This window comes from Syngnathus scovelli, chromosome 7 (genome assembly GCF_024217435.2).
Source record: "Syngnathus scovelli strain Florida chromosome 7, RoL_Ssco_1.2, whole genome shotgun sequence".
Classification (NCBI taxonomy): Eukaryota; Metazoa; Chordata; class Actinopteri; order Syngnathiformes; family Syngnathidae; genus Syngnathus; species Syngnathus scovelli.
In genome coordinates this window covers 59,286-82,844 of record NC_090853.1, presented here as the reverse complement: position 1 = coordinate 82,844, position 23,559 = coordinate 59,286, and the positions used below count along the sequence as shown (strand labels likewise).

At 55.7% G+C, this 23,559-nt stretch overlaps 4 protein-coding genes across 7 annotated transcripts; 2 read left to right on the top strand and 2 right to left on the bottom strand.

The window, feature by feature from the left end:
• The first annotated feature begins 183 nt into the window (after window positions 1-183).
• rffl (ring finger and FYVE-like domain containing E3 ubiquitin protein ligase) lies at window positions 184-4,089 on the top strand. Its single transcript, XM_049726036.1, has 6 exons — window positions 184-352; window positions 1,273-1,457; window positions 1,628-1,825; window positions 2,004-2,210; window positions 2,420-2,639; window positions 2,912-4,089. Exons 2-6 carry the CDS (start codon window positions 1,275-1,277, stop codon window positions 3,100-3,102), a joined length of 999 nt encoding a protein of 332 aa, XP_049581993.1. The 5' UTR covers window positions 184-352; window positions 1,273-1,274; the 3' UTR covers window positions 3,103-4,089.
• Window positions 4,005-12,842, bottom strand: LOC125972340 (diacylglycerol kinase delta). The gene is made up of 30 exons (XM_049725968.2): window positions 12,698-12,842; window positions 11,464-11,574; window positions 11,279-11,359; window positions 11,093-11,197; window positions 10,649-10,781; window positions 10,325-10,431; window positions 10,131-10,256; window positions 9,969-10,071; window positions 9,459-9,621; window positions 9,281-9,389; window positions 9,079-9,218; window positions 8,924-9,005; window positions 8,760-8,854; window positions 8,583-8,682; window positions 8,261-8,519; window positions 8,039-8,176; window positions 7,708-7,839; window positions 7,535-7,634; window positions 6,962-7,072; window positions 6,799-6,895; window positions 6,601-6,708; window positions 6,400-6,513; window positions 6,136-6,270; window positions 5,906-6,069; window positions 5,717-5,828; window positions 4,931-5,023; window positions 4,738-4,851; window positions 4,562-4,670; window positions 4,374-4,504; window positions 4,005-4,296 (listed from the first exon to the last, which is right to left on the bottom strand). Exons 1-30 carry the CDS (start codon window positions 12,836-12,838, stop codon window positions 4,207-4,209), a joined length of 3,603 nt encoding a protein of 1,200 aa, XP_049581925.1. The 5' UTR covers window positions 12,839-12,842; the 3' UTR covers window positions 4,005-4,206.
• A 509-nt stretch (window positions 12,843-13,351) lies between these two features.
• lipt2 (lipoyl(octanoyl) transferase 2) lies at window positions 13,352-14,374 on the bottom strand. The gene is made up of 3 exons (XM_049726049.2): window positions 14,054-14,374; window positions 13,848-13,974; window positions 13,352-13,785 (listed from the first exon to the last, which is right to left on the bottom strand). Exons 1-3 carry the CDS (start codon window positions 14,372-14,374, stop codon window positions 13,547-13,549), a joined length of 687 nt encoding a protein of 228 aa, XP_049582006.1. The 3' UTR covers window positions 13,352-13,546.
• ano7 (anoctamin 7) lies at window positions 14,253-23,468 on the top strand. Of its 4 annotated transcripts, XM_049725976.1 has the most exons (26): window positions 14,255-14,402; window positions 15,430-15,710; window positions 15,775-16,027; window positions 16,253-16,372; window positions 16,597-16,657; window positions 17,041-17,171; window positions 17,245-17,352; window positions 17,431-17,567; window positions 17,649-17,706; window positions 18,064-18,174; window positions 18,255-18,420; window positions 18,534-18,624; window positions 18,734-18,830; window positions 18,946-19,089; window positions 19,210-19,347; window positions 19,412-19,510; window positions 19,786-19,888; window positions 20,397-20,508; window positions 20,605-20,659; window positions 20,766-20,863; window positions 20,993-21,138; window positions 21,331-21,536; window positions 21,610-21,743; window positions 22,024-22,114; window positions 22,262-22,381; window positions 22,467-23,468. In XM_049725976.1, exons 4-26 carry the CDS (start codon window positions 16,289-16,291, stop codon window positions 22,611-22,613), a joined length of 2,637 nt encoding a protein of 878 aa, XP_049581933.1. In that variant the 5' UTR covers window positions 14,255-14,402; window positions 15,430-15,710; window positions 15,775-16,027; window positions 16,253-16,288; the 3' UTR covers window positions 22,614-23,468. The 4 variants fall into 4 exon arrangements, with proteins under 4 accessions (XP_049581931.1, XP_049581933.1, XP_049581934.1 ...); XM_049725974.1 differs by having other exon boundaries at window positions 14,253-14,402; window positions 15,614-15,710; window positions 15,775-16,372; XM_049725977.1 differs by lacking the exon at window positions 16,253-16,372.
• The last annotated feature ends 91 nt before the right edge of the window (window positions 23,469-23,559 follow it).

The window sequence follows — 23,559 nt, the reverse complement described above, 5'->3', positions numbered from 1 at the left end:
CAACCAAAGTATAGTATCAAGCAATTCCTTTCGGATGTATTTTCATTTTTGCTGGGAATGGTGTTCTGCTTCTGTCCGTATGACAATAACATTCCTTGAGAGCTTTCTTTAAATTCGCACGAACGCTTGTTTGTTCTTTTCGAAGAACTTCATTTGTAAGCTATAATACAGTGCGCGTGTATTCAAAGGAGTTCGTGTGGATGTGACGTCATCGACCTATCTGTGTTTCGTGCCGTATCACCTGCACGCGACCCAATGACGCGGAGCGAGCACCTGATGACGTCACCGGCCACCTTGTTCCTGTTTGGCTCGAGGTGCTAGCCGTCGCTAGCCGTCACCAAAGTAGCGACAGGTGAGAACACTTTGGGTTCCCTCCTCCTTTCTGCCTATTGTTGTTCTTGTTCCTTTGAATGTTGCCGTTGAACTTTTGCGACTACTTTTGGCCGTTTTGGAGACGAACCCGCCAGCCCGCCCGCCGCTAGCTCTCTTAGCTTAGCACACCCGCCGCACGACAAACTCTTCCAAAGTTCGAGCACAGTGTCGAAAGAGAGGAAGAAACTTTTCCTGTTCAAATGGCCTTGACGTCGCCAGTGGAAAGTTGGAAAGTTCGTGTTGCCAAAGTGGCGAAAGTCCGGAAGCGGACTAGCCAGCCCAAACGTCGACAGCAAGTCACCTTCCTCATACGTCAAGCCGTCAAAGTTTGCGTTTGTCTTTAGTTGAACGCAAACGTCGATGTGGAGTGCAAGCAAGTTTCCCCCCTCACACACTTCCTTACTTGCGCCACCTGTGTGAGTGCGTGAGAGTGAGTGCGTGAGTGAGTGCGTGAGTGAGTGAGTGAGTGCGTGCGTGAGTGAGTGAGTGTGTCCCAGCTGACTCTGACTTGCCCAACTTTGCTTGGAAAAAACAACAACAATAAAGTGTAGCCACAAAGATGGTCTTGTAGAAAGCCACAAGAACAATAAATAAGGTGAAGTTTCTCTTGATGTCAGCATGCATGTCCGTGTTGTTTTCATGAGTGGATGCTGACTGATGACCTCAACTATTTGCCACAAAGCTGTGAAGCTGTGCTTTATGCCCGTCCCCAAATACAAATCAGTAAGCAGTATCCCCTCTGATGGCCCTGCCTTCCTGCCTGCCTGCCTCCCTGCCTGCCCTCCCGCCCGCCTGCGGTCCCCGGCGGTTGCTCTGCGTTCATGTACGCAGGCAACCAACGTTGGCCTTGTTGCCTGCCAGAACCGTGGACCTCACGTTGTCTTTACCGTTTGTTGCCAGAAATGTGGGCATCGTGTTGTCATTGGCCGTGCTCGGACTCGGCGGATAGCGAGGTCGGCGGAGCCGACCCGCACCCTCGCTCCTACACCAATTCTGCCTTCAGCGGCCAACCGACCCTGCCCCGTGAACAGCAACAACACGTCTGTAAAGCTTGCGGGCGCCGCCTGGACGCGCCCACCACCAAGGTAACCGAGGCGACGAGTTTGGCCTGAATAACGCCGCAGAGTCTGCTCGGGTCGGCCGCGTCAACTCGCCGATCTCCGTAGCTCCTAAACGTCGAGAAGGAGCACGTGATCGCGAGCTGAGCGGACAAGCGTCGGTCCTTCGCTAACGGCGCGTGCGCTCCGTCCGCCAGCACGTGTGCGCCGACTGCAAAGAGAACTACTGCGGCCGCTGCTCCGCCCAGTCGGAGCCCCGCCCTCGCCTGTGTCACACCTGCCGGCGTTTCTACGGCAACCTGCTGCAACGCGCCGAGCTGATGAAGCTCAAAGTCAAAGAGCTGCGAGACTACCTGCACCTGCACCACGTGGCCACGCACCTCTGTCGGGAGAAGGTAGCGTCCCCAAGCACAGCGGCAGGCGCCGCTTTTCTTTTTCAACTTTGTAAGATGGCGGCGGCGGCAGTCAATGGCCAATGAAGACCTCCCTCCCGTGTGCTCGTGGCTCTCAGTACAGGTGTTTGTGTACAAAGTGGAAAGTGGCGCTTGTGGCCAACGGGGCGCTCTTGTGCAGGAGGAGCTGGTGGAACTGATTCTGAGTCAGCAGTCCTCGCCCTCCGAAAGCCCCGCGCGTGATCCGGCCGTGGCCTCTCCGTCGCCAGACACCCAACGGATCCCCGGGCTCGACCTCCCCGACCGGACCCCGGCGGACGGGACCCCTGCCAGCGCCTCCGAAGATGCCGATCCCTTGGAGCGGAACCGGGACGGGGACCAGGATCAGGTTGGACATGATGCAACGCTAGCTTATTACGTTGAAGCACTTTTGAGATTGATGCCAATACGAGGTCTGCCAACTTTCTTTTGGATTTGAGCAGCGTTTTTGAGATTTGATCTGATCCTTGATGGCAGCATGTTTTTTTTTTCATTTGGATGTTGTGTTTGAGGGTCTCTCCCTGGCTGGCTGGCTGGCTGGCTGGCTCTCTCCTTCAGGAATGGGACGTCGGGGACCCCGAGGACGTCCGGGACGCGGCGGGCCGCCGGGCGTCGCTCTCGGACTTGGCGAGCGAGGACCAGGTGGAATCTCTGAGTGTGCGGCAGCTGAAGGAAATTCTGGCCAGGAACTTTGTCAACTTCAAAGGCTGCTGCGAGAAGTGGGAGCTGATGGAGAGAGTGGCCAGACTCTACCGGGACCACCACGCTAACAGCGGCGGTGAGCCAGCCCTTTCTTTGCCGCTGCCGCCGCGTCCGTGCGCTTGGGAGGCGTCGCTTTAGTATCATCGATTGGCCATCATTCTTCATATTTTTTACTGAGGAAGAAACTTGTGCTATCTGCAGCATTGGTTCTTCTGAGAATGTCTTCCTCATGAAAATGATCCTTAACTCAATGGAAAATCCAAGCGAATTGTGAACGGACAGAACGGCTTTTGTGAAATCCATCCAACGATGAGCATGCCAGTCACTCGTTTGGCTCCATACTTTCAGAGGGCGGCGGCGACGGTGGTCCGACGGGCTCCGACCAGAACCTGTGTCGCATCTGCATGGATGCGGCCATCGACTGCGTCCTGCTGGAGTGCGGCCACATGATCACGTGCAGCAAGTGCGGCAAGCGGATGAGCGAGTGTCCCATCTGCCGCCAGTTTGTCATCAGAGCCGTCCACGTCTTCAGATCCTGACACAGGTACCGCACGAGCGCGGGTCAGGCGCTCTTACTTCCAAGGAGCCGTCGAGCGCGCCGACCGACCGATCGCTGGGGTTTACGTGTCGTGGCGGCAAAATGCATAGCTGACCTTGACGCACGCGCTGGACAATGTGGCGGCACTCTCTTTAGGGTGATTGGGAGGATCAAATCTTGGTGTGTTTTCTTTTTTTTTTTTTTTTAAAGAAATTTCGTCTGCAAATCAAACATTTGACATTAAAAACCTTTGTCTCGTGGGGACACAAATGTTTTTTCACTTTTGGCCAAAGAGCTACGTGGGCAGAGGCTGAGTCCCTCTCTCCCTCCCTCCCTGAATGAAATCCGCATTGCATTCATGTTAACGAGCGTCAATTTCACGTTAGAAGAAACCAACTTGTTGTGTTGCAAAACAGCCTGTGAAAACTTGTTCTCAGGATTGTTGTTCAAGTAGTTTTGGGGCTTAAACGACATTTGTCCGCAAAAAAGAATCTACGGATAGCATTCAGAAGACATTATGAAGCTAATCGAAATGACTCGTTTTATTGAGCTTTTATGCCCAATACTCCTCCCTTCCTCCGCAATGTAGTAAGCACATTCGCTGTCTTGTTTTTGAGAAACCTTGTGTGCTACTCTAATTTCATATCACGTTGGAGTCACCAAAATTGACTCATGTTTGACGCTGCGCCCCCACCTCAAAACCTTTACAAGATTAGAAACAAAAGTATTGCAGTGACAAATACCAATATCACAAAAGAAAAATATTTGATGAGAAATGACAGACAACTGTGTGAAATGACATTTAATAACACAAGCACCAACTCCCCCCCCCCCCCATGTTTTTACAAAATGTTTTTTTATCTTCTCTGCAACTTGCACCAATTTTGCCTTAAAAAAGAAAACAAAGCAAAGCTCAAATATAAATAATGTCAAGAGTGTGTGAATGGAAATAAAAGTTGAGGCTAATTAGTCACATCACAAGGCACAAGGGTGAACATCAGGTCGATGGGCGTTACGGGGCTCCGCCTCACCGGGGCTCCGCCTCACCGGGGCTCCGCCTCACCGGGGCTCCGCCCTCGCCGGGGGCTCAGCCCTCGCCGGGGGCTCAGGCCTCGCTGGCGCTGCTGTTGCGGCTCAGCTCTCGGATGCCCTGGAGGATCCTCTTCACGTGGCCCACCTTGCTCACGCCCAGGTCCTGCCAGCACGTCAACACGTGTGTTGCAACTGGCGACGGCGTGAGCGCTCCCTCCCGCTTCGGCCGGTGCTACCTACCTTGAGGTCTCGCCGCTCCAGGTGCAGGAGCTCGCCGCCTCGTACGTCATGTCGCCCGAAGATGTCCTTGTACTCCGGCAGGCATAGGAAGTCCAGCCAGGCCCCGACCTCCTCCGTGCCCCACTGGTGAACTGACGCAAACGGGTCAGAGGACCAAAGAAAAGCTCGGGGCTTAGGGGGGGGCTTACCTGGCAGAGCGAGAGAGCTGCGTGTCTCTTTGACTTTGTTGTTTTTGTCCTTCTTAAACTTGGGGACCAGGCGAAATTTGGCGCCACGACTGGGCTTGGCCAGGGGATCCTGGACGCACAAGAGTAGCGTCACGCTTAGGTCACCAGCGTACGCTCGGCTGGGGAACTTTGAGTACCTGTTGCTCCGGCGGGTCGAGGTTTAGCCAGGGAACGGCCGCCAGGCCGCCCAGACGCTGACGCGCGCGACTCAGCGCGCTGTTCAACAGCTCCTGTTGGGCCACGTCCAACGCCTGCCGCACATAGTACATAACCGTGCGCGCATCTCTTTGTGTATCTGGTGACTCGTGGTTAGTGGAGCGTTTGTGTTACCATGGAGATCTTTCCCGCCAGGAGCAGCTCTGTTTCGCTGAGCAATGCTTTCACGTCCTTCACCATGGCCACCACGGCGCCGCAGCTCGCCGCCTAAAGGCAAGGCCAGAGACACGTTGTCTTGGCAGCTGTGCAATCTGCCCACGGCGTCCGCAGTCAAAGCAGATCGATTAAGTCCGATTGCGACGGAAGGAATTCTTCCCACCAAGGCGGCGATTTCAAGCCGGCTCCTCCTTGCTGCGCTCTCATTGGTGCGCCGCAGCCACCTGCGTTCTTTCCTTCCACGGCATCCATGCGGAGCGCAATAGGCGACCGGTGCCCCAGTAGCGCTTTAGGCCCAGCGACGTACCCGATCGGGCCAATTCGCCAAGGAAAACATCAAATTCCAATTTTTACAACCCAAAGTCGACAAGTACGTACGTACTTTGGATTGTTTGTTCAAACCAGGCTGTTTGCAAACATCTGCGCTTGCCCCTTTTTGGGGGACGGATACTACGGACCAAACCAGGACAGCAATCGTCAATTTCGTGTGTCTCAAATCCTTTCCTGGATCTCAGTAAAAGGACAGAAATAGACGTTTTTTCAAATGCAGCCCGTCAACAATGTGAGAAAATCAACAGATTTGATTTGATGAAAATCAACCTGGCTCTTATTGGCTAAACCCCTTTTTGTAACGTCCAGCTCCCCAACACCCAGAGTTCTGCGCTAAAAACTGTTGTCACAACAATGCGCAGCTTGCTCGAGATAATAGTGGGCAAAGCGTCACAAGTTCGTTTGTACCCTTACCCTGAGGGCGCCGGTCTGCGTGTAGACGCGGTCCATGGACTTGGAGCTGGCGTTGACGGCGTGCGCCAGTTCCTGTTCCAGACTGCGGTGACTCTGTGCTAGGTGACAGATGCTGACACAAAAGATTCCAGTAAGCGCGCCCGCCATCATGTGCGTGAAGGAACCAGCCGACAGGGAAGCGGTGGCCACCTGCCGATGAGGACTCCGACCTCCTGCGCCAAGTCTCGTAGGAGCGCCGCCTCTTCCTCGGTGAGGATCTCGGGGTGGTTGCTGAGTGGCGTCGGAGCGGCCGGGTCCCGAGGGAATTCGCATTTTTGCTTGTCCTGCCACGACTTTAAGGTGCTCTCAAAAGCCTGCCGCAGAAAAGGGTCAGAGCGGGCGGGGGAAGCCGATCCCCCGGCAGGCCAGGCGGGACTCACGCGGTCCCTGGTCAGCGTCTGGCTCCGGTTCTTGTGGAGAATCTTGATGTAGCCCGGAGGCTGGATCCAGGCCTCGCCGTCCACCTGCACCGGAACCCCCTCGTCCCCCAGGATGGCGATCTTCACTGTGCGACACTGACACGGGGGCAAAGCCCGACACGGGTTCTTTATAGGACGGCGTGAAGGGACGCTCCAAAGCAGCAAGGGGGGGCCCTTGCGAGCGTGGCCTATGCGTGAGGAGCAGGCACGCAGGCACGCGCTTACCTGTGCGATGCGGTGGTGTTGCAGGTTGATGACCCTAGACACGGCCATCTGCATACTGCCAAACACGGCCACCACCTCCAGAATTTTGTCATCGAAAGACGGAGCGGTGAAGGTCTGTCAACGCGCACGCACACACACACACACACACGAGGTAAGGGCCCGCCGGCAAAGAGCCTCCTCTTGATAGGTTTGTCTTCTCACGTCGTCTTCTTTGGTTCCTCCCCAAAAGTTGGTCCCTCCGGCATAGCTGGGGATGTTCAAGACGGCGATGCCCTGCAGGCTGGGAAGGGGGATGGCTCGCCCGTCGCACTGCGCACGTACACGCCGACAGGAGGGAGGGAGGGCGATCGGTTGCCGGCTCAGCGGGTCGGGCGCGCACGCAAAGCCTCGGGGTCTCACCTCCAGCAGAACTCTCTGCTCCAGGTTCTTGTAGGTTCTGTGCAGCAGCTCTTTGGTTCCCAGTACGCCGTACCACATCATGTTCTTGGTGCGGCTCCTGCACATGCACGCGTCAGAGGCACGGCCCACCGCCTGGCGGGCGCTGCCGGCCTGCCTTTCTCACCTGCACTTCTCGGGGTGTTCGTCTCTCTTGTTGTTGAAGTCCAGAGAAATTTTGGCATCCAGACCGATGCCAAAGTAGTTGTTCATCACGCACTTCTCGGTGTAGCGGTCCCTGCAGAAACAGCGGCGGCGCCTTGAGATACGAGGCCCGTTCATTCGGGCGCCTCATTTCCGGCTCAAATCCCATTCGCCAAAGGCCAATCGTCACTAGAGGCCAAGTGCCAAGTAGACCCGGCGTCAGATTTCACTGCACGTTTTAGGGCGCCGGCTAACGACCATGTAAAGAATCCATTCATTGGTCCATTTTTTTTTTCTCCTGCTATTATGACTATGTGTCACTTTGCCATCCCAAATCAGGAGCAAAGCGTCAACTTTAGTCTGGCAACGTGACCAGGTGAGGACGACCGAGCGAGCGAGCGAGCGGCCGCCCTTTGTCTGCTTTTTGGTCAGCATTGCAACGTTGCTCTTTTGAATGAGCCTCAACTGCCGCCAAACCACGTACGACCGTGTCGATTGACAGAATGTTTTGAAGAGAGGGACGATGACGTGGCTACGGCGTGGAAATGCGTCTTACACGTTGTCGGGGTCACATGATGCAAGCGACTCGGCGTTGAGCAGCAGTCGACTGATGAGGGAACCGTCAGACAGGGAGGAAGACGCGCCTGCCTGCAGACCTGCGCGCACGCACAGCCAAGAATGAAGAAAAGCAAGAAGAACGGGCACGCGAGGGGATGACCAGCGTCTCACCGGGATAGAAGATCTTGGTGTTGAGCATGGGCACGTTGTCTCGACTTGGCGCGTGGGCAGGAGGTGACGTGGAGCCGCCCAGCGATAGGCTGCCTTTGCTCGTCAGCCGCTCGCACGGCGGCGTCTTGCTGGCTGTGCGTGCGCACAGTCACTGGATTGGTCACTTGATTGTCGAGTGATGAGGTAGTGAAAGAAAAGTAACTGTGCGCAGGAGCGTCTCCATTATGCAGCCAAATGCGGCGAGCACGCTCTGTGGGTCGTCCGAGGGTTGCTACGCGGAGGAGCGGCAGAAGGGCGTATCCAAAGACGTCGGGCAAGGCGGCAAACGCACCTCGGCCGGCCGCCCGCTGTTTGGAGTCATCCTCCGCCGCCTTGTTGCCATCCTCTCGGTCCTCGCCCGGGCCGCCGTCCACCTGCGCCGCGGGTGCCGAGAAGATGGACGCCGTCTGCGCGTTCTGCTCGTCCACAGCTGGAAAAAATGCAAAAGCGTTTTGTGTGCACATAAAGAAGAAGGAAGCGAACTCAAGCCAAGTCAGGGTGGTGCCGAGCTGACCTTTCTCGGCGTGCTCAATGATCTGCCGGATGACCTTCTTCAGGCTGTTGGCCCGAAGCATCAGCTGCTCGCGAGGCTTAAAGGCGGGGCAGGGGGTGGAGTCAGGGGAGGGGCCAGGAGGCGCGCAGAGGAGGGGCAACACCAAAGCCAAGGGGCCCCCATCTTCCGGAGGAAGAGGAGAGGCGGCCTGACGGGACGCCTCGGACTCCTGGGTCAGAGTCCGCAGGAGGAGGTCCAACTTCTCTTTCAGGAGCCCGCACTGCAAAGGCACAGCAACGAGTTGAGTCGAGGCCGTCCCGCGGGTAACGGCCGACAGCTCTACCTTCTTGGCCATGACGTCAGACTCCTGTGAGAGCTCCGTGTTCTTCTCGTAGGCCTTGCCCACCCGCGCCACAAAGTCCTTCACCGTCTCGCACAGAACCCTGCGCGAGCGCATGTCAAGAGCGAGTGAGCGAGGCCAAAGCCCAAAGCAAACAGCAAGTCGGCGGCGGCGGCTTACTTGGCAGAGGAAATGACAACAGAGTGCTGGTCCGACGTGAGAATCTTGGAGAGGTGAACGGCTACGGAGTCCTCGTAAGTCAGAATCTGCTGCACCTGGACTCACCCAAGGTCTTCTGTCACATTGCTAGCAAAAATGCGGCTGGCGCACATGCGGCGCGTCACCTCCAAGTCGTCGGCGCAGTCCTCAGCCTCGAAAGTGGAGCCTTGCCGTGGGAACTTGCTCTCGTACACCATGACGCTCCACCTGCGAGTGCAAACGGGTGAGCAAAGCCAGACGAGATCCGGTCCTCCGCTCCATGCCGCGTTGCCTTCATCACCTGTCCAGCATCTTGGTGCTGGCCCTCTCCAGTTTTTCCAGGATTTGAGGCAGTTGAGCGTCGTCGTCGCAGGCGGACCCCCAGCCCAGAACGCGGGCCAGGTCATTGCCGGTTCCCAGTGGCAGAACCCCCAGCTGGCACTAGGGCACGATGGCGGCATGAGGACACGAGCGGCGAGGATGCGCCAGTGCGACGGACTCACCTGTTTGTGCAGCGTGAGCGCGTCGATCTCGGACAGAACCCAACCCACGCTGCCGTCGCCTCCGCACACCAGGATCCTGAAGGTGTCGAATTTCTGGAAGAGACGCAGCCTGGCCGGAAGCGGCGGGGCGTTAGCCAGGCACCGGCGAGGGCCAGCTCGGCCCGGGTCGGCGCCTCACCCCAAGTGAGGTCCACCGTTCATCAGATCGAAAACCTGCGCGGGGTTGAGCAGCTGCTTGAAGCGCCGCAGGAACTTGACGCCCTGGTTGTCTCCGCTCTTGGAGTTGACAAAGACCAGGAGCGGACTGGTGCAGGACGGAGGACACGACGCTTTCCAGAAACCTGCGGCCGAGCGGGACAACAGCACACGGTGAAGATGCAACGACATGCTCACGCGGGGGCCACCCGCTAAAGTTCAATGCCTGAGCCAGTCATCGCTCAAAGCCCGGATCGACTTGATTTTTGCACCCAGAGGCGTCCTTCATTTGATCACGCCGCGGGGGAAAAAATAACGCCCATCTTTCTATTCACCAAGCATGAGCCTTTTGGATTCACGACATCATTTCTTGTCGAGTCATCGGGCTACCTAAGAAAACCAAACGACGACGGCTTCTTGGAAGTGGTTTGCATGGAGTCGAAAAAAGGAGTCGACCTTTGCCATGCGACGCAGAGCGAGCGCTCCCTCTCACCGTCAGAGTCGATGCTGTTGAGCGCCGTGGGGGGGATGACGGACACTTTGCACTGGCCCAGCGGACACTTGATGGACAGATGCTCCCGGCAGCCCGAGTGCACCTGCGCAAGAGCCAGCCCGTTAGCAGCGGGCCCACCTCGGCGGCGGCCGCTGGACTTACCATAGCCTTGCACCAAAGACATCGCCAGTCTTGCAGGCGGAGGACGCTGCCGCAGGTCTTGTCGCAGGCGCCGCACTTGGCTGACACGGGCAGGTTCCCCTCCAGCCACTGGTGGGGCATCCACACCTGGCCCGCCCCCACACGGTCACAGGGGACGGTTTGGACGGGCGGGGTGGCGGCGGCGGAAGCCTTACCCCGTCCTCGTCCTCCAAGATGTCCCTCCCAATGGATGCCAGCGTTGTCCACTTGCAGTTGTTAGTGGCTCGGACCGCGCAACGCTTATGAGCCTTAAATTTACAGACTGCAGGCGCAGGCACAGGCACAGGCACGCACGCGGTCAGCGGGAAGAAGACAACAACGTGACACCGGTCGGATCGCGACATGTCGGGACACGCGAGTGAGGCGCGCACATATGCGGCGGCGGCCCCGTTTGGACGGACCAATGTGAGCTGCTAGCTTCCGTCCCTAAACTTAGAGATAAAAGGACAACGCTGTCCTCGTCCTGAGATTTCGGCTACCTTCACAGGAGAGTCCGTGCGAGGTGACTCCCGACAAAGCTTCTCGGCACACGTTGCAGTAGGTGGGCCGGGCGTGTGAGCAGGCGTACCAGTTGTGCATTCCGCTGAAGTGCTCCATGCTGTACTGGGTAGACTGCAACACACGCGCATGGCAAATCCATGGGACGGATTGGGCTGCCCACCTCTGACAGCGAGGAGAGGGCGGACGGCACATTTTCTAGCAACTTAGCAAAATGGAAAGGCTGGCAGAGAGGCGGAGTCTTTCTCCATGATTGATTGCGAGGAATCCGATCAGAACTCGGGCACAGAGCTAGGTCAGGAGGCACGCTAATACCAACGAGCGGATGACGAGCACTCGCGCGTGGTCGGTCGAGCCGAGCCGAGCCGAGCGAGCGAGCAATTGTTCTTTGGCAAGGTAGACGGAGGGAGGCGTGCTGAGCTTACCTCATAGTTTTGCCGGTTCTGGATGCTGCGCAAAGCCGAGATCCACTCCTCCATCTCCTTCCGGTTGTCTGCGCACAGGATCAGACGCCGGCACGGGGTGATCACCTGTACGCACGAGCAGTGAGATGAGCGGATGCCAGCGTGCGGCCTGGCTCGTTCAAAGGCCACGTTTGCCGCAGGACTCGCCGTGAAGCTGTTGTTGACGTTCTTGATGCTGGATTCGGCCACGCTGGCGTCCGTCAAGTCCACTTCGTCAAAGATGATAGACTGCGAAAGGCCGGGCGGCGTACGTGACGTGACGTGACGTGACGTGACGGAGGGAGGGCCCGACGGCAAATGCTCGGGAGGACAGCCGACTTGCTCTCGCTCACCTTGGCGTTCTGGGCGTAGTAAAGCGTTCTTCCCCTCAGTTTGAAATATCTTCTCTTCCAACGCTGGAAGGAACTGGTCTGCTTCATCAAGTCTCCTTCCTTCAACAACGTCTGAGGGGCGGCACAGCAGGTGGGTCACAAGTTCACGCCTCGCTGATAAAGTCCCATAACTGCTATGGTACCGGCCCGTCGGGCTAGAGCTAATTAAGAGCGGCTTTTTTTCCAGTCCGGTATTGGTCTGAAACCAAAGTGCACTTTGGCACTAATGGCGGTGGCTCAAGCAGTAGAGCAGAAGGGCAGCGGTTCGAAGCCCGTTCCATCAAGTGTCCTCGGGCGAGACGCTTCACACACACCTTGCCTCCGGATGGTCGTTGTAAATAAGAAGATGTTCTCCGTTGACTCCAAGAGGTATTTTGCTTCTCCCCATCATCAACTGATGGAAATGGCCTACAGTGCAGTCTGTCCAAGTTTTCTCGCGTTACTTTGTGTGTTAAATGTTGCCCACTCGACATCTATTGCAGCACGGTCGAGCGATGTCATTAATATTTGTGATGTGCGGGCAAGTTTTATTCGTACTATTTTGCGTCGCGTCCACTCTTCACTGATTGGTTCATTTGGGAACGTGTTTGCTCAGGTTCGCCCCGCCCGGCCGAACCCGCCAGCCTCGGAAATGCGCTTGACGTGACGAGTCACTCAGCAGAGTCCAACGTTGCTACAGCGTGGGGAGTCGGGACTTCCAGACACTAGCGGAGCAGGAAAGGACGAGGCTGTGCTTCGGGCCTCCGGCTGGCAGCTACGACTCATTTCTCCGGCTTTTTCTTGCATTTGCTGCCGGCCAGCAGTTATCGCGAGTTTGCACGCTTTTGTCGGAGCCCAAAGGTGGATATGTAAGGGGACCAAAACAGCTCTGGCATCCCCCTTCGCGACACCGGCGGCAACGTTTGTCGCCACATCACCTCGGCGTCGATCTAACGGAACGAGCAGGAACAGAGCCGAGAGGACTTTCTTCTACACGAGTGATGTGATGGGACGGGACGGGACGGGATGGGACGGGGGAGTTTGCTGCGTTCGGAAATAGCCACGTAACGTCAAGGAGCAATGCGCGCTGCGCTGCGCTGCGGTGCGGTGCGATGCGATGCCCACCATTTGAAGCGTGGCTGCTCCGAGGCGAAGCGCTCGCACAAGTTGACGCGTTTCGGCACGGGGCTTCGGTTTGTACTCGAGCGGCGCTCACCTTGCTGCGGATCTGACCGGAAGTGGACACTTTCCGGATGAGCTTTTGCGGGGTGCCCGGTTCTTGCTCCGGTTCGCTGTCCGACGACTCGTCCGGGTAGCGAGCGCCGAAAATGTCCGTCGCTGACCCCGCCGCCGCCATCCTGGGCCTCCTCCCTCCGCGTCAACCTCGTCTCCCCCGTCCGGAGTTCGCCGCCCGCCTGCCTGCAGTAGACCACCCTAGCCGGGAGAGGGAGGAGAGAGGAAGCGCCCCCCGGCGGCCGAAAAGTGGCCTTGCGCCACGCCGGAGGCAGGCTAACCGAGTGAGTGAGCGAGCGAGCCAGCCAGCCAGCCAGCCAGCCAGCCAGCCACTCACTCACTCACTCACTCACTCACTCACTCACTCACTCACTCACTCACTCACTCACTCACTCACTCATCTGGCACGGTTCACAGCGGCTGTATCTTGAAGTCGTCATTGCATCATCCTATAGCATTGTTGATGCGTTTTTTGAGGTTTGGGAGTCCTGACGAGGAACGGCTCAAACGCGTTGGCAGTTGGTGTGCAACATGAATGCTCAGTTGATCATTTTTTCTTTCTTTGTTTTGGATAACTTCAATGACCTCTTGTGATTTTGGTCTTTTTCTTTTCTTAACTGCAACAATACACGGCATATTGTACATGCGTAGCAATTTTTACTTTCCAAACTGCAACAATACACACAACATATTGTACATACGTAGCAATTTATCCAGACAAGGCAGTCTGCTCTTTGTTGGCCCAGCTCATTTTCTCTCAAAATTCATTTCCCAGCCCTGCTCCAGATGGACTTGGATTTGGACTGGCGTCGACCTTTTCCAGTGTATCGCTTCAGCCGCTGAGCGCCGCGCGGCCGTCGTCCAGCAGCTGGCAGCCAAAGTCGCGGGCAAAGGCGCGCAGCACGTGCGGGACGGCCTCCTCCACAGTCAGGCGGCGCCGCAGTTCGGCGCTCAGTGAGGTCACGCCCTTCCCCTCCAGGCCACATGGGACAATGTGACCGAACCACGTCAAGTCGGTGTCGCAGTTGAGTGCCAGGCCGTGCGACGTCACGTAGCGAGAGCAGCGGATGCCTAAAACGGTAGAGGGCAAGTTAACGGCGGGGCGGGCGGCAGACTCGGAAAGGCGGACGTACCGATAGCGCAGATCTTGTTGTCTCCGACCCAAACCCCGGTGTGAGGAGCCACGGATGCCTCCACGCCCATGCTCGCGCAGGCCGAAATGGCCGTCTGCTCCAGCTGGGACACGTACCAGCGGACGCTCTGCGCAAGAAGACTTCAAGCGTCATCAGGCGTTGTCGCCGCGCCCCCGGGAACGCTCATTTCGGACGGACGGACGGACCTTCTTGAAGGCAGCCAGGTGCAGGACCGGGTAGCAGAGCAACTGTCCGGGGCCGTGGAAGGTGATCAGACCTCCTCGGTTGGTGTTGTGGACCTGCGCCCCCAGCAGTCGCAGGCGCTCCAGCTCGGCAGGGGGGCGCCCCTTATGCCGGATGCCGGTGGTGTAGACGGGCGGGTTCTGGCACAGCAGCAGCGCGTGGAAGGCGCCGGCGCCCGCCTGGCACCGCTTGATGTACGCCTCTTGGACCCCTAGAGCCTCCCGGTAGGGCAGCAGGCCCAGGCGGACCACCTCCACCAAAGGACGGGGCCCCTGCGTCCGCATCGCTGGAAGAGCACAATCCAAAGCGCACGTAAGTTCGCTGTTACGATTATTTCGTTTGATTTGAATTGTATGAATTAAACTGGCAAAATCAACCTGTTTTTTTTTTTTTATTAATTTTGACAAACAGGGGAAGCGCTTCTCTGTAAGTTAGTTGAAACGTTCGCTTGTATTTGCTGGCCAAATTTTCGATATAAAAGGATTTCAAGTAGGACGAGTCTTGTTCAATACTGCGAATGAAATCATACTAAAGGCCAAACAACACTGCCCCCTGTTGACACAAAAGCAAGCGTGACGTCTTGCCCGGCCGTCGAATGTGCGACCAGCCACTTAAACGGCTAAACACTGCGACCCGTATATATTCACTTTAAGGCTATTGCATTATAAGTATCAAGTTGAGGATGAAAAACGACAAAAATAAATAAAATAAAATAAATGTAATTTTCTACCTCCAACTTGTCAAACGACTCGCATCAGAAGCCTCACGAGCACCCGTCGTCTTTCTTCTTCTTCGCTTTAGGCTCACTAGCGTACCTAGTGGACGGAAGTTGTGTCAAATGCGCTCGTGTTACACGGTGAATTTGTGACGTTTTGTGGGTGGAAAAACACACTTTCGATTCTATTTAACGCTTTTAAATTATTTGAACGCGGCATCCAAGTATATTTACACAGATTCTTGGAGCGTTGATGCTTCACTTACCATTGGGAAAAAAATGCATCGTTTCTGGTTAAAAAAAAAAAAGATTTCCGAACTAAAGTTAAAACCTTCATGTTGAAGTCGATCATTTTAATGATGATGCTCAAGAACTAGGTTCAAGGTACACGTTTTGTATAGAATACCAGTTGTGTTTTTACACAAGAACGGTCTGCCTTTGACATCGATACCTGGCTTTTGACCCTGGCTAATTAGAAGTATCATGGCTTTTCATGAAAGTATTTATCTCGGTAAAATTAGTGGGCCCGGGACAAGATGGGTTCTCGTGGTTTTGTCAACTCACAAATACCGCAAGAATTCAGTAAAGTTAAGCCCTCAGTTAAGTTTCAGTTTCAAATTGTAGGTTATTCCAAGTCAAACCAGTAAGGGGCGACATTCACGCTTTCCCTGACTGGGTGGGGCCATTCTACGGGGCCAATCAGAAAATGGACACGCGGGTTCATCGCGCCCCCACCCAATACATCCGCGAAGATCGTTGCGCAGAGGTGTCAACATTTAACAGCTGCTGATTGGAATATCTTGGACAGCAACACAGAGGACGGACAGACAGACAGACAGACAGACAGACAGACAGACACCTCGAGACTTGGGAAGGTGAAGACTTGAGGGAGGCCTGGCTCACAGGTGAGTATACCTGGTGTGCTGTTGATGACCAGGTCGTTGTGATCCAGCGACTTGTGACCAACAGGAAAGTTCCCTCGGCAGCTGGCCAGCAAGGGCCAAGTTTGGCTGGCAAGGGCCAAGTTGGATCTGTTGAGGCAGTTGCGCATGGCCCTCAGTTAAGCACTTGCTTGTGCACACGTCACAAGACGGAGAGTTAGGACTGATTGGCGAAAGGATCCGCCGCGCCCCCGACCGGCCCATCTGCCTGCGCTTGAGGACACAAAGAACTTTGGGTGGCCAAAATTGCGCTTCCGCATCCTGGTCACCACCTCCGCAAGGTGGGTGCTCTCGGAGCGAAAGCCAGCCGACATTTCAACAGCGTCTCTCATTCCTTTGACACTTTTGTTTTGCACACACACGAAATTATTTGTAGCTTTGTTACGCTGCGTTCGTTGCACCACTGAGGATTCACTGCATAATTTACAGTCAGACTCACAGACATGATGAGAGAGAGAATTTGAGAAATAAACATGATTGGGCTCAACATTGCTACGGCTGCGTAGAGACATTAGGACGTAAACGGGAAGTCGTTCAGGAGGATGAAGATGCGAGGGGACCAGGAGATGAACACTCTGATCACCGTGGAAAACAAGTCGGACATCAGCTACGGGAGCATCGCCACGGTAACTTTTCACATCCTTCCTGATCTTTTCCTCTAGTCCTAAGCATCTAGCTGGGCCATTGGAGTTTGGAGGGGGGCGCTGCAAAACACTGGCCCCGCATTCTTCCTTCCGCAGCTCGTTAAGAACAATGGCCTCTGTACGAGCGGGAAGCCGACAACAAAAACAATTTGACGTGGGACGAGACGGCCAAATTGTCCCGACTCCTGACTCTGTATGCTTTGCAGAATGCAGCCGTGCCACCGCCGCGGGACAAGAACACGTTTAGCGATGGAAGGACTCGCGTGGGTGAGTCAGAGAAGCGCTAGCGTCAATATTAGCTTAGCAAACAGGTGTGACTTGCTCGGTGTTTGACGGGACCATAAGTGAGAGGCGTGCAAGAATGCAGAATGGATGGATGGATGGATAGATGGCAGCAGGGAAAAGAAAAGACATCCATCCATGCATCCATCCATCCATGCATCCATCCATCCATGCATCCATCCATCCATCCATCCATCCATCCATCCATCCATCCATCCATCCATCCATCCATCCATCCACCCACCCACCCACCCACCCACCCACCCATCCATCCATCCATCCATCCATCCATCCATCCATCCATCCATCCATCCATCCATCCATCCATCCATCCATCCATCCATCATTGCTGTGCGCTCATCGGGCAGATTTTGTTCTGGCCTGGGAGGAGCCTCACCGCGCCAACGTGGAGGACAGCAAGGTCATCGACTCTGCTCACGGCAAGTGGAGAGAAAGCTTCCTGAAAAATCTGAGATTCTCGGGACTCCTGATGGAGGAGGTGAACCCAAAGACGCAAGTGAAATGCTGGCGGTGGCGTCACCTGCTGATGGCATTTCGTTTCTTGTCTCCAGAGGGATGTGGTCCAGACCAAGTCCAGGATCCGTTTCGTCCTGCTGAGCGCCCCCTGGAGTGTCCTCTGCTACTACGCCGAGGAAATCAGTTTGCGCGTTCCCCTGCAGGTGAGCGCACATGGGCCGCCGGATGGATGGACAGACGGAAGGACACGTGGTGTCTTGTGACGCGTCGCCGTCCTACAGGTGGTCAATACTTGCTACGTCAACTGGTCGGCTAGTGTGCTTCAGTACCTGGCGCTCCCCAACCCGCTGGCGCAGGACACCCCCAATACACCGCCCGATTTCTATACCTGCCAGTTCAGGACCAACAAGCTGGAGAGGTTGGGAGACGTCGAGGGTCGTGAAGGCGGGCGGCCGTCGCGCGTCCCCCTTTCATTTGCACGTGTGCTCGTGTCGTTCAGGTTTCTGGGCAGTGAGGACAGAGAAAACTTCTTCAAGACAACTCAAAGACATCAAGTGGTGAGTCGTTGTCTTCTTTCCCTTCACGTGAGACAATCTTGCTTACTGGCCGGCTGACTTCAGGATGTTTCGGTCAGCGGGCGGATGGGATGGGATGGGATGGGGCGGGACGGGACGGGACTCGACTCCGCCTGCTTGGCAAACATGCTCGCATACGCACGCTGGCCTTGTACCAGGTGCAAAGTTGAGGCCTTTCTTTTCAGCCAAACAAACGTGGGTGGGGGCAGGACCGGGTCGTCCGTCGGCAAGTCAACGTTGTTTATCAGCTGGCGGATTTTTCTCACCGGTGGCGAGTGGACCACCTTTGGCTTTCTGACTTGCCGACTTACTAGCACCGGCCCATCTTGCGTCCCGTAGCTGTACGAGATTTTGGCCCGAACTCCTTACGGCTCCGTGTCCAGAAACGAGGTGGGAATAGACCGTCTGCTGAGCGAGCAGGTCTTCACGTCGGCGTATCCGCTCCACGAGGTGGGCTCGTCCGGCCCGGTACCGGCCGACAGCCGGCGCAAGCTTGCCCTAAAAGCTGTCTCGGCTCTTTCCTCCTCCAGGGTGGATTCCAGCTGCCCAAAAGCCCGGCGCCTGTCGAGTCTCTGAGTCTCAGGCAAATCCTCTACGGGTACTGGGCTCAGTGGTCCTGCTGGGCTCGCTACCAACCTCTGGACCACATCAGGGAGTACTTTGGAGAGAAGATAGCGCTTTACTTTGCCTGGCTGGGTAATTCTAAAACGCACCAATGTATCTCTGTTGCGTGTGAACTGACGGACGACGTACTTTCACGGCTACCGGCCGCCATCTGATTACTGAGCGGAGGTTTCCGTGATCTTCAGGGTTCTACACGGGTTGGTTGGTGCCAGCTTCGCTTGTCGGGACTTTGGTCTTCCTGACGGGTTTTTGGCTGATGACCACGGATGTTCCAGCGTGCGTACAACCGGCGACGCCTTGACGCCGGCGTCGCCTTGACGCCGGCGTCCTGGTCGTCACTCCGCTGCATACAATTTGCTCACTTGAGTGTGTGTGTGGCTTGTAGGAAGGAATTGTGCAACAGCGGCGGCAGTTTCGTGATGTGTCCCATCTGTAACATTTGCTCCTACTGGAACTACTCCAGCATCTGCGTTACCTTCAAGGTTCTGCGTATCGCATCACTTGTCTATCTGATTGATCACTCGACCGTCTGTCTGTCTCTCTGTCTAACTGTCCATCTGATGGGGGGGGACTGAGTTTCTGACCGTCTGCCTATAGGCGGGGATTCTTTTTGACAATGGAGGAACGGTGTTTCTCAGCATCTTCATGTCCTTGTGGGCCGTCACCTTTTTGGAGTACTGGAAGAGAACATGTTCATCTCTGTCTCACCGTTGGGACTGCACTGATTTCCAGGACATAGAGGTACACCTGCGTTGGCCACATCTAGAAGGTCACGTGACCAAACTGGAAAATAGGTCAGCGGATCTCCCGCGAACGGGCTGATGCCACCTGTCGTTGAGAAAGCTCGGCGCTCTTTGGCAGGAGCGACCGCGGCCCGAGTTCACGGCCATGGCGCCCATGACGGTGAGGAATCCTCTGACGGGTGCGGAGGAACCGTACTTCCCCGAGAAGAAGCGTTTCAACCGAGTGCTGACCGGCTGCATGATCATCGTGGTCATGGTGAGGCTTTGAGGGAAAAAGCAACTTGGGCTCAGTCGCTAAAGTTTGCCGCTGACGCTCGCAGGTGCTGGTGGTCCTGATGTTCCTCATCGCCATCATCCTGTATCGCTCCATCCTGAGTATCGTCATCTCCAAGTCCAAGCTCAGCTTCTTCATTTTCTCCGTGAGCAAAGCGACCGAGTCGAACCCGAGTTGAGCTCATCGGGGGCCCAGAATGCCTCCAGCTGAAATGAACAGCTTGCGCTTACAGTGCTAAGACCAGCACTGATCAAAATGGCAATACCATCAATACAATGTCCCTTAAACTTTGAGCTCCCAAAGGGACTTTTCCTCCTGCGTCTGGCTTCATTACGTTTTTGCTGACACGGGAAAGGAGCAGGACGCTTGTCGGAAATTGCCGGTTTTGTTTGGTCAAACGCCCAGGCCGTCTGCTTTCAGGCCGCCAGGATTGCCAGTCTGACGGGATCCGTGTTGAACCTGCTGGTCATCCTGATCTTGTCTCGTGTTTACATCTCCCTGGCCCACATCCTCACCAGATGGGGTGGGTCTGTCGCTCGCCGAGTCAACCTCTGTAGTCAACCTCTGTAGTCAACCTCTGTAGTCAACCTCTGTAGTCAACCTCTGTTGTCAACCTCTGTTGTCAACCTCTGTTGTCAACCTCTGTTGTCAACCTCTGCTGTCAACCTCTGCGGTCAACCTCTGCGGTCAACCTCTGCTGTCAACCTCTGCTGTCAACCTCTGCTGTCAACCTCTGCTGTCAACCTCTGCGGTCAACCTCTGCTGTCAACCTCTGCTGTCAACCTCTGCTGTCAACCTCTGCTGTCAACCTCTGCTGTCAACCTCTGTTGCTCCTCGAAGACGTTTCGCCGAAAGGTTTCTTTCAAAACGGGGGATGCGTGTAGGCGAGCCAGAAGCCGAGATAGCAAGCAATCCGGCAACAAGAAGCCATTGCCGCAAGTGGGCGCAACGGGAAACGTCTTCTAGGACAAAAGAGCAAACGGATGATACAAATGACGTGATGTGTGTGCGTGTTGTGTGTGTGTTGTCAGAGATGCATCGCACTCAGACCAAATACGAAGACATGTTCATCCTCAAAGTGTTCGTGTTCCAATTTGTCAACTTCTACTCGTCTCCGGTGTACATCGCCTTCTTCAAAGGCAGGTCGGTGAGCCAGCCAGCCAGCCAGCCAGCCAGCAAGTCACGTCACTTGCTTTTGGCTGCCAGCGCCCTGACTTTGCTTGCGCGCCTTGCGTGTAGATTCGTCGGCTACCCGGGAGAGTACATCACACTGTTTGGAGTGCGCAACGAAGATGTGAGTGGCGCCCGGCCTGGCGCGGGGCGACCCGGCCTGGCGCAGCTCCGCCTTTCCGCCGCCGAAACTCACAGTCCGTCCGGCTTGCGTTTGCTTGTGACGACAGTGCGGCGCTGGCGGCTGCCTCATCGAGTTGGCCCAGGAGCTGCTGGTCATCATGGTGGGAAAGCAGCTCATCAACAACATCCAGGAGTTTGTCTTCCCGTAAGCACGGCCGGAACCCGCTGCCAACAACAACAACAACAAGCCGCACTTTGACTGGCACCACCGGCCGCCGCCTCCTCGTTTCCCCGGGGTTGGAGCCTTTATGTGCCTGCTTTATATGCCCGCCAGGAAGTTGAGGGCGTGGTGGCAGAAGAGGAAGAGAAGCGCCAAGGAGCCCAAAGAGCAGGAGGGAGCAGAGCGGGGCCTTTGTCCCTGGGAGGTGGACTACCAGCTCCTGCTCTGCGAGGGGCTCTTTAGCGAGTACCTGGAGATGGGTGAGTCGGCAAAACAAAGCAGCGCATTGGCCGGCTCACCGGGCAAGCAGCCGGAGTCCAGCCGAGCAGCCGGAGTCCAGCCGAGCGGCCGGAAGTCCGGCCGAATGGCCCGAGCCAGCGAGCGAAGGTTGCAAACTGTTTGACGCCTCTTAGTTCCTCCGCTATGTGTCCGCTATTTCTCCTTCTTTTCAGTCATTCAGTTTGGTTTCATCACCATTTTTGTGGCGGCGTGCCCTTTGGCTCCTCTCTTTGCTCTCATCAACAACTGGGTGGAAATCCGTCTGGACGCGCAGAAGTTTGTGACGGAATATCGCCGACCGGTGGTGGAGCGGGCGCAGGACATTGGCATTTGGTTGGACATCCTGCAGTTCATCGCGTACACGGCCGTCCTCAGCAACGTACGATCCGTCCGTCCGGACCCGGTGAGCCGCCGACGTGGCTCCGCATCCACGCTGGACTTTTGCTCGCCAGGCCTTCCTGATCGCGTTCACCTCGTCCTTCCTGCCTCGCCTGTACTACCGCTACACCCGAGAGCCCGACCTCAGCGGCTTCATCAACTTCACCCTGGCCACGTCACCGCCGCGTGAGCACACCTCGGCCTGCAGGTAAGGGGCGAGACAAAAGCACGCCAGATGGCCACTAAGTGACCCAAGTTAGCAGCCATTCAGGAGGTCGGGCAAAAACACCAAAGAAGACAAGGAAGTCTGACCTTGAAGCTGTCTTCCTCACTTCTGTCTTGAGATATTTGCTACCGACGACAAGAACTGGCCTCCTTTTCAAAGTAGCAAAACACTCCCAATTGCAAGGTCCCAAAAGGCGACAGCGGCTGGCCTCCTGACACAAAGCTCGTCAGCGGTGGCTTCCTGACACAAAGCTCGTCTTTAGGTATCGCGGCTTCAGGGATGAAAACGGCCAATACCTGCCCGAATATTTTCACCTGCTCGCCGTCCGACTCGGCTTCGTCATCATCTTTGAGGTCAGTGTCTCTTTGTCGCCATTGTTAGCGTCCCCGGCGCGTGGCCAGCTAGGCCAGCGCCAAATCAACGAGTAGCGTCGCCAGCGGCGTTTGAACGATGTGAGCCCGTAGCCATTTGGTCGCTGCCCCGTTTGCGCCATTCCCCAGCACGTGGTTTTCCTCATCGGCCGCCTGATCGACTTGATGGTTCCCGACATCCCCGAGGAGGTGGAGCTCAAGATGAAGAGGGAGCACTACATGGCCAAGGAGGCGCTGGCCGAGAACCAGGTAGGGCGCTTTGCCATGGAGAGAGGGAGGGAGGGAGGGAGGTAGGGAAGGCGGCTTTTTGTTCCTGATGTGGCCTTTGGTGCAGGCTCTAGGGAGGACCATGATTCCCGTGCAGATGAGCGACGAGTGCGGTGAGCCTCGGCAGCGCAAACTTCGCCCCTCGGCGCCGCCGCCGGACACGGTGATGAGGACCTCAGATGAAGCGGTCGAGCCGCCGGGGAGCTGCTGCTGAACACTTTTCTAGGACATTTGGGACGTTGTGTAGTCGTTAGAGTAGGCCTCTTTGGGGTGGCGGAGATGTTGGCCGGGATACTTTGGCCATCGCTGTTGCTCCTGCCAGACGAGCGAGATTGGGCGCCACGATGAAAAGAGACGTTTGAAACCATGTCGGTTGTTGACTGACGCGTGTGATGAGGATGATAGCAGCTACTTTTAGAAGGCTGAAAATGCAGCAGTGCTTATCAATGTGATTCTTTTGTCATCTGCTTTCTCCCACTCCAATAACTGGGGGATCAAAACATATTAGGTGAGGGCAACGTTCTTAAAAGAGGAGATGAATGCCAAGTAACAAGTGAAATGTTGCGCTCGCTCGTACTTCATTTCTTTTGATATCTATTCCCTTCATTTGCTGATTTATTCCTTTTTGTTAGTCACACGAGCCATTCTTCAACTATACGCTGAAATACGTTTATGCTCAGTCAGGCACGAGGATAAAATAGTTCTTTGAAAATGACATCACAGTCATGCGTCAATGACGGCGCGGCTCGGCTATTTTGGAGGTGTGGCGATGTGACGCTTACAAGCTGAGCCCAAGGCACTGCTGTCATTTTCAAGCGACGCAAAATGGCAACCGCCGACCGAGAAGGGAGCAAAAAGTGCCAGCTATTATCAGCCACAAATGTAATATGAATCCGAGGGCTCTCTAGAGCATACTCTTGTTAACGAAAAACGTGTCTTGACATTAGTCGTATGTTTGATTTTTTTTCAACCAAACTTTATTGAAAAGCTAACTTTGACAAGAAAAAAAGCATTGAAAACGCGACACAAAGAGCAGCCAGAGTGATTTTAAATAAAATATTGAAATAAAGACGAGCGTGGAGGAGTTTGAAGAGCGCGCGCGCGCACACACACACAGACCAAAGCTCACGCACACGCGTATTTTCGAGACTTAGTGGAAG